At 40.6% G+C, this 13,660-nt stretch overlaps 1 protein-coding gene across 1 annotated transcript in view; it reads right to left on the bottom strand.

The window, feature by feature from the left end:
* Positions 1 to 13,660, bottom strand: part of iqsec3a (IQ motif and Sec7 domain ArfGEF 3a) — a gene marked incomplete at both ends in the record, with an annotated part of 93,067 nt that overhangs the window by 4,324 nt on the left and 75,083 nt on the right. Inside the window, 6 exons of the mRNA XM_080517968.1 lie at positions 1,024 to 1,067; positions 2,223 to 2,315; positions 4,744 to 4,902; positions 5,356 to 5,455; positions 6,654 to 6,779; positions 10,178 to 10,317. Of these exons, the coding sequence (XP_080374094.1) occupies positions 1,024 to 1,067; positions 2,223 to 2,315; positions 4,744 to 4,902; positions 5,356 to 5,455; positions 6,654 to 6,779; positions 10,178 to 10,317 (662 nt within the window). The remainder of the gene's footprint in view (positions 1 to 1,023; positions 1,068 to 2,222; positions 2,316 to 4,743; positions 4,903 to 5,355; positions 5,456 to 6,653; positions 6,780 to 10,177; positions 10,318 to 13,660) is intronic.

The raw sequence follows: 13,660 nt of genomic DNA, 5'->3' as shown, positions 1-13,660 counted from the left end.
GTATGTCGTAAATAATGCATGTTTGGCTTTAATCAATGCAGAGGCATTAACAGCTGTGAAAATGAAGGATTTCACTGTGAGGTAAATGTAATTACTCCCGCTAAGCTCGGCACCTGAGTGGAAATTTACAGCGTCAAATATTGCCGGAGAGAGCTGCGAGGAATTAAACAGCCACCGAATGTCAAGTTGACCCTGTGCGTTTGGCTCTTCCGCCCTAAACTCCACAGCCACACACATAAAAGTGGCAGGGAAAAGGCCATCGGATGCCTCTGGGATGATAATTGCGCAATCTCATTGGTACTGCAGAGCGGCCTCCTCTCTTGCCGGGGCCAAATGTTCACATAGAGAAGCCCCCCCCGAGGTCTGGCACGCGGCGAGGAGGTGACGACTTTGGGTCAAATGAGCGTTAAATTTATCCGCCTGCATGTTGCTGTGTTAATTAAGGTCTCCATGCAGAATGACGCCGTACTCGCACATGGCTTATGTATTCCACACAAGTCCCCTGCTACTTTTAGCAGTGACTGCTTGGTCCTCTTTTGTTTTTTTTCCCCCTCCTCTGCTTCAAAGCCCCCAAAGGAGTCACAATTTCTGCCCGAGCTTGTGAAACTAATTACAACCTATTCCTTTTAAGGCTTCGTGGTAATATTTAAGCCTTTGAGTCTGATGCATTTTCAATGTGAGGAGAACCTGTTCCTACTGCCGTGATTGTATTAATTCCTCCCCCCCAAAAAACCACCATCTCTCCTTTTTGCCACGACAATGGATTCCTTTAATCTCATATTTTCTTTGTTTTGTTTTGTTTGATTTGGGTTACCTCACATGCCCGCAGCACTTTACCCAGCCGCAATCGCTCTCTCATGCACTCTTCACCCACACTTGCTTGACGCCTCTGGTCTGAGAGATATGACCAGCCCTGGGATTTCTTCCTATCTCATCCTGCTGCTTTTCCTGACACACTGCACTGCCTCTCACTGCGCTGACTTACCTGTTGTTTGGGAAATGGACCTGCCGCTAAGCACTTACCTCGAGTGCATTGTGTCCACTTCTGTCATCTACCTCCTGGTTTCCTAAAGAATGGGGTACAATGGAAAGGAAAGAAAAAACTGCTCTTACACTGCAGCATTAAATATTTTAGGAACATGAATTAAATTATTTGATTGAAAATGAAAAGAAATGAAAGGTGATACTCAGCCTCTATTACAAAGACAGGAACAGACACAGTTACTCATCAACATTTCTTGTAAAAGAGGAATAAAACATACATCTTAACGTCTGTTGGCTGATAAGTGTATTTGTTGACGTTATCTAATGCCAAGCCTCCAAACAGGGACTGTGTTCGAAGTTAGAGTCATAGTTTGACCTGCTTTACAAGAATAGCGTTGCTTTTTCATTTTGAGGTCAATACCGCTTTCTGACAGTGTTTATCTGCATATCGTATATGTGGGTGAATAAACTTTACTCAGAAAAACATTATTGAGGTCAGGAGCCTTTTTTGAGACAGACAACAGAAAGCAAAAAGATCACAGCTATGGAAATTATTAATACATAGAGCCATTAGATAATCACTTGAGTAAAACTACCATTAAAAAATGGCATGAAGAGCTTTCCTAGTTAAGTCCTGATACCTGATCTGTTGTTGCATTTAAATATCACCGGGGATTTGAAAGCAAGGTCTTTAGAAATGCTGGTACCTTTTCAGTGCTGAGTCAGCATTTGTTTCTACTCAGGAGTTTAAATATAAAAGAGAAACCTCCTTACCAGCCCTCAATTTCATTAGTTTTGGGAGCCTCCCCAAGTTCATCTATTGGGGCTTTGCTGCCTTCAGAGGCATAATTATTTTACTGGTCTGAGTTGCCAAAAGTAAAACAAAGCTCAGTTCTTCAGAATGTATCATAAACTTCAGATATAGACTCAAGTCAAGTGTTAAACAAGGTAAGCATTTCATTTTCTGTCATAAATTCCAAAACGGGAAGATTTAAGGTTATTTAAGTAAGAAAAATATAACTAATACAGTGTTTTTGAAGCTGAAAAACCACAAGTCTTGAAATACATACGTATGTGGTCACTCTTAGACGATCAATTCATAAAAGCTGCTTTAATTCACTGGTATGTGCATCCTTACATTCACAGTCTCTACAATGGATTCGAAAAAGCAGCAACACACACACACACACACACACACACACACACACACACACACACACACACACACACACACGCACCTGATGGGGAGCCCTGTTTGCCACGCAGCTCGAGCTGTGTGCCATTGTTCTTTACCGAGTGCGCCTTGGCTCCCTGCTGCTTCTCCAGCTCCCCTGTGGAGGAGAGAAAACCAAAAAAAGATGATCATCGTCACGATCACCACGACAGAGAGCAGAGGAAGTGTATTAGACTGGGTCGACGGAGACGGTGAAAGACTGACACTGTTACCTGTCAGACAGCCTTCTTCCAGAAGTCGGCGCCTCTATTCCTCCTTCCCTCGCTCGCTTTGCAATCTCAAAATGCAACTCTCCTTCTCACTAATTAAACTTCACACTTGATGGTAATTGCATGCCATTTCCAATCATGATTACTAAATGTTTTGTTTGTGGCACTGCAGTGCTTTCTAACTCTAACTCTGACGAAAAACTAGTTCTCTATTGAGAATACATTTAATTTGCATGTTCTCCGCACACACAGCTCCATCTATTCATCGCAAATACATACATTATATCTCTATTGATTGAACAGTGAACATAAATGATGTACTTCATCCATTTTTGGATCTCTGTTGGTAAAGAGAGAGTTGGCGACTGTAGTATGATAATCAATTCCATTATAAACCGTCCTACTTTAAAATGGAGCCACGTACAAGAGAAATCCAGCAATAAACAAAACTCCACCAAATTGCAGCGTTGGTGTTGCATATTCTGCAAATGTTAATTTTTTTTTCACATCCCGAGTAGAAGTTTGTATTTGCAAATCCCCAAAAAAGTGTCTCAACTTGTATTCTCATTTGTATGCGTGTGACAGCGTATGTGTGTTTTACTTTTTTTTTTTTTGTTGGAGGTAGCTGTCTATCCTTTGTGCGTTTCTGCAGAGAAAAAAATAAATAACTTCCTTCTGTCAACCCCTCGCCTGTCTCCATATGTTGCTGCTTGCTCTCCGCGGGCTGCAGGCACCTACCTCCCACCGTGAAGGCTGAGGCAGTTGCCTCAAATCCCAACAGGGACGCTCTCATTGACGCCCGCTGGCGGGAGCCAGGCTCCGGATAGTCAGGAATCTCCATGTGTGAGTACATGCGAGTGTAAGCAGCAACGGCTGATTGTGTGGAGAGTCTCTGATGCACGCGAGCCCAAACAACTTAAGACGCCCGGCTGCTTTGAGGAAACGTCGGCCTATTTTCACCTTCAATCTACTCTGCTGCCCTCCTGCAGTCTGTTCGAGCTGCAGTGCACCAAAGGAAACAAAACGCCAAAGCGAGTGCACCTACATGAACAAAATAGTGACTCCAAGTCAGTGCGTCATAAAAAAAAAAAAAATGAAGGATGACGTCTGACTCGCATCTCTGATCCAAGTATGCATTGATCCTGACACAGAATTAACCGGACCAACAGTCGACTCTAATTTTCAAAGGTGTGAAATTACTTTGATTCAAAACATAATAAAACGTTAATCATTCTTTTGTTGCAGGGTGCTTTTTAATATGAGGAATTTAGACGCTTTAGATTTACCCACAATGCATGAAGGCAGTCCAGTGAGTTACAGCAAGTGAATGACAAATGCATTTAGGCAATCTTTAGGTTGTGCAGATTCAATATTATTTATGGAAAATTCTCACTGAAGTATTTCGTAGCGTTTATGTCTAAGCCTGCTTCATGAATGTTATGTAGGAGGGCGGGGCTGTACAGTGGTGTAGTGGTTGGCACTGTTCTTTATAGAGAGAAGGTCCCGAGTTTGAGTCTCCGGCCTCGTTTACAAGTTTTCCCTGTTCAAATTGTAAAGGGCAGATAACGCCAGTCCCCGCGACCCTGAACTGGATAAGCGGGAAAGAAGATGGATGGATGGATGGAGATAATGCACCTTTTCTGAAATGCTGCAACTGCACATGTGCACCACAGCTGCAGTCAATAGTTCCTCTGCACTCGCGTGAGAAGATGGACAGCAACAACAATGGAGGGCTCCAGAGTGTCATGACCCCCAGCGGGACTTGGTAATTTTATAGTTGAGAGTCTCCCGTAGCGCGAACACGAAACTGTTCTGAACTGAAAATGCAGAAATTATGTGTTTTCACTTGAAATGTCGCCGTGTAAATGGAGCCTCGGTTTAGGGTTTCAGGGTGCGGAATTTTCATGTTCTCCCTGAGGGTGCTTGAATACTCTAGTTTCCTTCCACAGCCAAGGAAACAGGCTTTTTAGGCCAATTGCTGACTCGTGTGAAAGTGAATGTGACTTTCTGTCTTTCTCAACCCGTCCAGGTACAGAAACTGAAGGCTGGAGGTGAAAGTTGGATATGTCGGAGGGCCACAATGATGGAAGCCCATGGGTTTAAACCGGGTTTTGTGGAGTTTGTATTTTTCTTCATGTGCTTGCTTGAACTTTCTCCACACAGCGGCTCTTGGATGTTAAATGGAAAATAAATAGACATACTGTCGGCGAGCACATAACTCACCATTATCCGGAGCAGCGATATGGAAGGTCATTTTCTTCATTGTCCTTTAATGTCTTTTAAAGGAAGAGGTAAATATTTGTCACAGGTACTCACACTCGATGCGTATTTGCTCCATTTCCGACACCTCAGCGATCGATTCTTTCAGGTCCTCCACAAACTTGAGCAGCTCCTCAGCACTTTGGGCACAGAAGTGGAGTACCTGCTTTTTGTCTGAGCCAAACGGTGAGAGGATGGTGATTCCATGAGGGTAGACTGTGGAGGTTAGAGGACAGACGTGTTTTAACGATTCACTTACAAGATGTTACTGGGTTTCCAACAGGTGTGAATGGAGCAAAAATATTGGAAACGGTCCATTTAAACTGGAGGTGTTTCAGACTTTTTTCTTTTTGTTATTTTTTTACAAAAACAAGCACTTTAGCAGAATTTTTAAATATTTTTTGGCAAAATGTCATGGAGAATAGACTGAAGAGGCTGGATGGATGATAATTCAAAAAGCAGAGCGGGGCGATGTCGGTGATAAAGAAAGAAATACCCATTGTGCATACATTAAACCCTTTTAGATAAATCAATAAGTCATACAGCCATTGTCAAATGGATTTACTCGATTATATCACTGAGATGCCAAGGTCAGATCAAGACTCAATGTCTACCACTTTGATAAATATGATGTGCTTCAACAAAGATTTATTTGTCACTGTCACTTACATTCATTTTCAAAAAGGTGAAACTGCATGCCAAGAAGGCCCATGGCTTTGCAGAAAGTGTAGGCTGCAGAGCTCTTTTTCTTTGGACAAAGCTTCAAGATCTGCGTTGGAAAAAAAAAGAAGAAGAAAAAAACCCAGCTTTGAATGACAGGAGCCCCCATTAAAATATTTCATTTCTATTTTCTTGACACTTCCGAACTATTTAAATAGAACTAAGATTTCCACATCACAGAGCAACACGGCTCGGAAAGAACATTTTGATCATTTGAAAGTAATTCAAATGGCAGACAAGTCAATGTTAACGTACATTACAACCTTCTTAGAGCTCCAGTTTTATCACAAGATGCCAAATATGTATGCAGAAACAAGTTTTTTTTTTTATCAGGATGTATTAGAGATGTTATAGGTTTTTCATTGAATGACGTTCCGGATGAAGAACGATGAGATCTGCTCGGCAGCGCTACTGTGGAGTATTAAAACCAATATATCACATTGGCAGTTTAAAATGCTTCTTGACATGTTCAAGCAGCTAGAACAGGAGCCCAATTCCAATTCATCACTCTCATTTCGTAGTAAAATCTTTCAAACCTGCTTTCAAAGCCGACATGAGAAAATGCTCTAGCTGGAATATATCACACCACTAACTTTAAGTGCCAAATGAACAAGAAAAAAAAAAATCCACTGTGATGTTGGAGAATCACTCTCTTCTTCCTTTTATTTCAAATCGGCCTTTTAAACCTCCTTTCCAGGAGCTCCCAATTACTTTCATGCTTTGATATAAAAAGAAGGAAAATAAAAATGGCTGCTCTGCTGTTTGCAGCCGAGACCGAGATCAACACTTGACGTAATTATGAGAGCAGTTAAATACTGTGGATAGATGACCCCTAATGAGCACATTACGTCCAACATTAAACCCTTGATAGTTTTCCAATCTGCGCCGTGACTCTGGTGAAAACACAGCCTGTAGCGCTGCTTTTGCTGCGAACACATCTCTGCGTATTGACGCACTGAAAGGCTGCGTTCGCCACGATCTATTATTAAAAGAAATGGCCGGAGAGGCCTGAGTTATGAAACCACATAAAAAAAAGGAGGCGCCTTGAAGTAGGTGATGGTGCATTGCAGCTGTCACGGAAGAATAAGCAGCTTTGAAACTTGACGGTGTAGCAGAAATATCCATTTCAAAAGAATACAAGAAAAAAAACACAACAATAAAAAACTGGAACAAATTGTCAGTCTGAATCATTAATTATTCTCCATTTAATTGGGAGTAAAAAAAAAAAAAAGCTTTAAAGTACTTACCACAATGAGATCGTTGAAAAGGAAGACTTCTCTCTGGTGTGCTGCTTGTTTCTGGGCCTTGTTGACATCGGTCACCTCAAAAAGTCGACTACAGCAAACTAGTCTTCTGTGAGGGACGGAGAGAACCTAAAAAAAACCCAGTGGAAACAAAGATTCAGGAAGTAAAATTAGATCTTGAGTTATTCTCATGAAATGACACATGAATGATTCAGGAGTGATGAAGACTAACAGAAATAAAAACAGGACACTTTATGTATCATCTTGAGTAAATATAGAGATGTTTTCTAATCTGAGGAAGCATTTCCCTCACTGTATGGTTGCAAGATCACATTTTTAAGGGGTATTGGACACACAATGCTCTGTTTTTGCATGACATTATGATAATATGTGTATATTATCTGTAAACAATCCCCACTAGAGTTTAGTCATTTCCCACTTTTTCACTTTTTTTTTTTTATTGTGAATAGGACTTCAAAGCAGTATGCTCAAGGTAATAGTCTCGCTGTATACAACAGTCAGATTTCCTTTAGTGTGAAAAGACTCCTCAGACTGTGTTCTCTGTAGTACATCAGGTAATACCTGTCGTGTGAAGAAAACATACTGGAACTGATCATCTGCAAGGACGGCTGCATAAAAGCAACCTCTTCAGAAGACAACATCTCCATTTTGGTCTGCTTATGTATATTAACGCAAAGGTTACACGATCAGGAAGCAGGTGAATCTCGTCAAAGGCTACATTCGCTTTATATTGTAAGAACACATTTCCACTGCTTCACACATGCTTCAAGTGTATGGTTCTTCTGTTCTCTTTAAACTGTAAGAAATGTAGGAATATGGACAGGAAAATGCGTGGGATCAAACCTAATCCACAAAAAAGTTGTTCACAAAAATCTAAATCCAAGTTTAACAATTCATGTCATCAAAATAACGGAAGGCATTTATTTGTCCTATTTTACATACAGTAATTCAATTCAATCCAATTCAACTTTATTTATATAGCACCACATTCAACATAGTCATTTCGAGGATCTTTTAACAGAGAGAAAACCAACATGATGCCTAGAGGCATTTCTTAAGTGTCAAAGAGGAGGATGGTTGGAGCGACAAAACAGAGTGAATTTGATGATTTTACTGAGCTTGTCTAAGGTTTAGAAAAATACATGCCACTTTGAAAAACACTTAACAGATTAGTAAATCTGTGTCTGTTTAAGGTTCTGGTTACTTAAATGCAGCAGCCTTCAACAGAGGTAGTGGGAGAGATATCACTAATACTAAATCTGTCTTGTTTTTAATAGAAAAACAATTTCCGAAACCTAAATCTAGTTCCTGGCTTGCACTCAAGCCTAAACCAGATTAGGGAAAGTGTTGGCATGAATGCACTCCTCTTGGAGGTCTAGTGTAAAGATTTTTTTCCCCAGCTTTCCTTAAAGGCCTGGCTTCGCCCTCTTGGACTAAAGTGCTTTTCCAGGTTTAAGCAGATTACCCTGCAAAAATGGTTCATGCCTTCGGAGAGAGATCTAATCGTGTTCCCACCCTTTCACCCCCGTGTCTGACTTGTCTCGCCCGGCTTACCGGGCTCGATCGCCGCTGCAATCCAAACAGCAGCAGGCGAATTCATTCCAGGAGAAATACAAATATGCACAACATTTCTTCAAGTTTTTTTTTGTTTTTTTTTGGTGTGTCTGTTTTCCTTTCCAATTTTCCCTCCCTCTCCGCGTGAGAAAGATTTGCAATGCACCAAGAATGATCTCCTCCTCTTCTGCTGCTCTCTTATCGCTTGTTTCAACAGGGCATGCAGACTCCAGCTCAGCCCTGCTTTCTAATTACAATAATGTCACAAACATGTGAAGATATCATTAGGCTGGAGTGCCTCTTGCTCGTTCCCCCGGAAAAGGAAAAGAAAGAGCCCCAACGAGATTATTATGAAACTGTTTGAGAGGAATTTGCCAATATCTTCATTAACGGACGGATTTACGAGACTAAACTCATTTTACAAATGGTAACCTCATCAAATATTAAAAGGATGTGTGAACAGTGCTCACAGGAAAACTTGTGGATATAAAGCTACTTCATCTAATTCAAGGAGGCTCGCTACCCAGCGTTCATTGAGTCATCAAATATTTACCAGTCATAGAGGGAAACTAATCTCATGCAGGCTACTTCTGCTTGGTGTTGGAGATAAGAAGTTTACAATATACAATTGCAGGCATTCAGACACCTGCTGGGTTGTGATTACAAAGTAAGAAACTTTATCTGCGTCTTCTTCTCACAGCAGAAACTTCCTGTCACTACAATCCATCATTGTTTTGGCGGTGACAGCACTCTCTCCGTCATCCTATATGATACTCCTCTATCAAGAAAGAGACATTTAAAGTCACAAGAGAGAGAGGAAACAGCTCTTTTGAGTTTCAATGTCATTTGGAAGGTTAACAGGGTGTATGCACGATGATCATCTAAAATAAGGATTTACATTGAGACGCTACCATTTACATGTATGGATCATGGACACGATTAACCTTCTTTAACCGCCAGAAGTGTTTAAGTGGTGGCCATGATAAGGGACGTTGGAATTCTCTTTAAGCTAAGGAAAGGAGGCTCCATGCTTCCTTTAGAACCTCCTTTCGTCGAGGAAACACTGACGCTTCCTTTACCAAAGGAGATCAGCTCACGCTGCCCCACAAATCCTTATGGCGACTACTGCCTCAGAATGAGTGTCGCATCATCGCTCCTGTATGCCAGCTCAGTTAATATTAACAACTAATATATATGTAGAGAATAATTTTTAGCTTCAAGCTCCCTTTAACCATTTTCATCATCGATCATTGATTCAGTGCAATCAGTTTAATATATCCAACAACTTATAGTCTAAACATTTATGACATTTTTAACTAATTTATATTTGCTAAAACTTTGATATATAGGTTTGTAAAGTTAGTTGTGGACCTTCAGGGGGAAAAAAAAGGCTCTTCATCTGTGTTGCATAAGTAAATAAATCAGACGCCCTCAGCACTGATAAGATTCATTTTTAATTCCCGAAGCTGTTGAAACTTTAAATGGGCACAGGCGATATATTCCCAAATGGACCTGTGTAATCAGTCAATTATAAAACCAAATACTCTGAAAGCCACAAAAAAAAAAAAAAAAAATGAAGAGAAATACTCGTAGCGTGGTTATGGAAGTGTATTTTAAAAAAAAATCTTGCATTAAAGTCTTTTAACCTTAAACTGCTTGAAGAAAAGACGCGTATCTTGGTTGTTAATGAGGTATACAGCCGGAGTAATGACCTGCAGTAATGATTGAGCTGCTGATGAGACACTTAATGAGTAATAAATGTGCTACGCTAACACTACCATGGCTAGGTGATGGTGATGAGGGCTTGAAAAATGAGCGGGTGACTTGGCATAACAGTCAACAAGTTTCCACGTGTGTGTGTGTAGAATATTCAGTTTTGGTGCAGGTTGAGAAAACAAAACAAAAAAACGGCTTTATTTCCATATAGTGCGCATGCCCGTGTGTCTCCTTACGGTTTTCATGCCTACGATGGACTGCTCGACCTTGGAGACATAGGTGACGTGGTCTTCGTTGGAGCGCAACTCCCTCAGTTGTATTCTCTCGTAGATTCCCACCACCATGTCTCTGGGGATGTCTGCGCCGTCATCCACACCTTGAACAAGAAAAAGGCTGATCAGTCGCGAAGCGTACACACACACACACACACACACATCACAGGACGGGTTTTGTAAATTTCACCAGACAGCCATGTCTGTCTGGACGAATATGGAGTGACAGTTGTTTTAACGGTGGCTGAGGAGCCAGAGCGTCTCCGTTCTGGCTGAAATGCAGCAGGCGACAAGCATGTAACATTAAAATCAACAAGTTATCGTAGTATAATTTCACTCATTGGAAATTAAAGAGTAAACATCCCCTAAAAATGACTTGAGTAGTAAAATACTTGGATAATGGCTAAGCAACAGTGTTGACATTGTTAAATTAGAACGTGTGTATTCAGATACGATGAAACAGTATGACTTTCTGAAACTGGAAATTAATACATCTGTACAAAACAAAGTAAGGCAATATAATAAATTATACGAAGCAAGAGACCACATAAGAAATGTTTAATACTCTCAAAATTTTAGTTTTACATTGTTTAAGTTCATACATATTTTTACATACGAGACCATACTTGGGTTTTAAAGTCATGTAAATATCAAGTGCTCATAGATTTTTCTTTTGTTAAAAAACAAATAAATAAAAAGACACATATTTAAATTGAATGTAAAGTAAAGGACATTATTAAAGTTTTCCCAATGAAGCTGCCCGTTGCATGCTTCTCGTACTTCTATTACTACTCCTAATACTGCAGCTGCTGCTACTACCTCTACTAGGCTGGTAAATAATATGATAACCAACAAATAGAAGTATGAGAAATACCTCTATTCTGCCCCAAAAAATGCAAAAGTACTTCTTTTAAGAGGAACTGAAGAAACAATGTAAAAATCAACATGATCATTCTTGCAGAGGCTGTTTTATTGTTTATATTTGTACAGTCGAATAGATTTTATTGAAGCAGTGTATATAGCTGAGGAATTATTTCAAATTTTTCCAGTTAGACTTGATGAAAAAAAACACATTTTGTTAAATCTTCATTGCAGGAGAGAAATGATTTCTATCATTCTTTAATTTCAGAGATTTTGTTACATGATTGCTGTTATGTTTGAACCACGAGATCATTTTAAAGCACGTTGAAAAGAATCTGAATTCATGTCAGGTTATGAAGAGATAATATTTTTTTAGGTGATTTTCTCTCTATATGAAAGAAAAATGACAATCATGAGGCATTTGTGACTAAACCTCGAGTATCAATGGAGTATATCCGAGTGTTCTCTTTTGGAAATCAAATTATAATCACCCTGTCCAAGTTTCTGCACCAGAGTAATTAGAATTCTCAATTTTTTGTACATTTTAGTAAAAAATAAAGGTACTAAGCATTTTATGTGGTTTTTTTCCCGGTGTTTTTTTTAATTAAGAATTGTACTCAATTCTCCCAAGGACCATGTATACAAATAATTACTTCAGTATATGTAAAGTTATTTGCAAATTTCTGCAAAGAATGTTAGAATCAACATTCCTTTTAACCTCCTCTCTCTTCTTCTTTGACTTTCTGCCTGTCATCGCCTCTATTAGGTGATGACAGAGGAGGTTAACTGGCGAGTGAAAGGTTGAGATCCGGGAGGATTTCCTGTCTGCGACGCATACGCAGTCGGAGGCCGAGGCATTTAGACGCAGGTGAAGCCACATGTCATTTGGCTGACGGGTTGCCCTCAAGATGCTCCCCATTATATCCACACAGCTGCACCGGAGCTGCGTGCTACATTGGGTTTTCAATGGGCCAGCATGTGTTTGGAGAAAATGAAGCCGCCACAAGTGACGCCGCGGCGGGATACTGCCAAGACATCGGTGCACATTATGGCGTCACGGGGAGATGAGATGACCAGAGGGAAATATGTGTGTATGGAGTAATAGGTGGCATTTTTATTACCCTTTTTTTTTTCCTGACTTCAACTCAACTGTGTGCATTGAAACATTTAATGGAGTTCTGTTGTGGACATCCATGTGTCTGACAAGAGGCTGGCATGGATGCTTCAATATCTGGAAAATTATGTTCGGAAGCATATATTACCTTGGCAATAAGTTGAAAACAACTTGTTTCCAAGTATTTTATTGAGACACAAAACTAAGAGTTTCCGTCCAAGTCAGGAAAGATAAATCCAAATGGGGCCATTCTGGCGGGTCAACGTCAGCCAAGCAGACTGAGCCAGTGCAGAACCAGGTCAGCGTCCTGCCAAAGAGCAGGTCGCCCCGTGCCGTCCTTCAATGCATCTGCCAGATTCAGACTCAGCGAGGCCAAATCCATAAACCCCCCCCACCAAAAAACAAGCCAGATATCGAGCAAGAGCCAATGGATTTTTTGATGATCTGCAAGCACACTTATCCTCAATCAGCCTTTTTAAACTGGACTCAACAAAAGAAAACGCACCACTTCACTTCCGCGTAAAACTTGATGAATGCGAGGCCACCATGGGGAAAACGGATTGAAATTCCAAAACCATTCAGAAAAACAAAGTGAATAAGCATACAAGATTAATTATGGCAAAATGGGAAAATCTGTTTTCAGTTATGTTTCCCTTTTGTGGAGCGGCTTTGATGCAGACAATCTGTTTTAATTGAGATAATAAATGTTCCTTGGTTCTTCATTACCACTCGTGTCTGGCGCATAATTGCATTTTAGCTTAGCCAGTTAGCAAACGAAACTATTCTCCTGCCAGCGCATGAGACGGACCCGATTGGGAAGAAAAGAGGAGCGAGAAACGGAATGCAAAGAGGGAAAGACGGATGACTAAACAAACAACATAATCGGACTGAAAACAAGATAAGAAATCGGATAGGGAGACACGGGGGGTGGGGGCAAAGTAGAGAAGAAAAATAGAGAAACCATGAGAGACTGGCATATTTTAATTTGCATAAGATGTTGAAATTGATTTTCCAACTTAATTTAATTGTGAGGAACAGTCTGGATGAATCTATTAAAGTTGTTCTGCATCGACCTCAGCGGTCCCTGATTGATTGCACAGGGGGGAGAGCGAAAACGACGACGCTCCTGTTTCTTCGTCAGCGTTCGGCAAACGAGCATCTGTCTGCATATTACAGGGAGGATTTACAGGTGCTTTTCACCCGCAGCGCCGTGAGTGAACATGTAAAGCAAGACCGGCAGGGGAAGAAATATAACCTTACTCTTATCCCATAAAATTTATTGGGGGTGGGGGGGGGGGTGATTGAATGCAGATCCAAAATCGGTCAGACACTCCTACTGATTCATGGTTGTATCTGCTGCCTTGCTCTAAAGCAGGATTTGGCATGCGCTTCCTTATCCAGTATTTCTCCATTTGGAATACCACTATTTCACAGTAACTCTCAGCCGCTCCCTTTCATTGGGATTAACACTG

The sequence above is a fragment of the Blennius ocellaris genome (assembly GCF_963422515.1).
Source record: "Blennius ocellaris genome assembly, chromosome: 22".
Classification (NCBI taxonomy): Eukaryota; Metazoa; Chordata; class Actinopteri; order Blenniiformes; family Blenniidae; genus Blennius; species Blennius ocellaris.
Note: the sequence above shows the minus strand (reverse complement) of the source record. Positions and strands in the feature narration are given on the sequence as shown.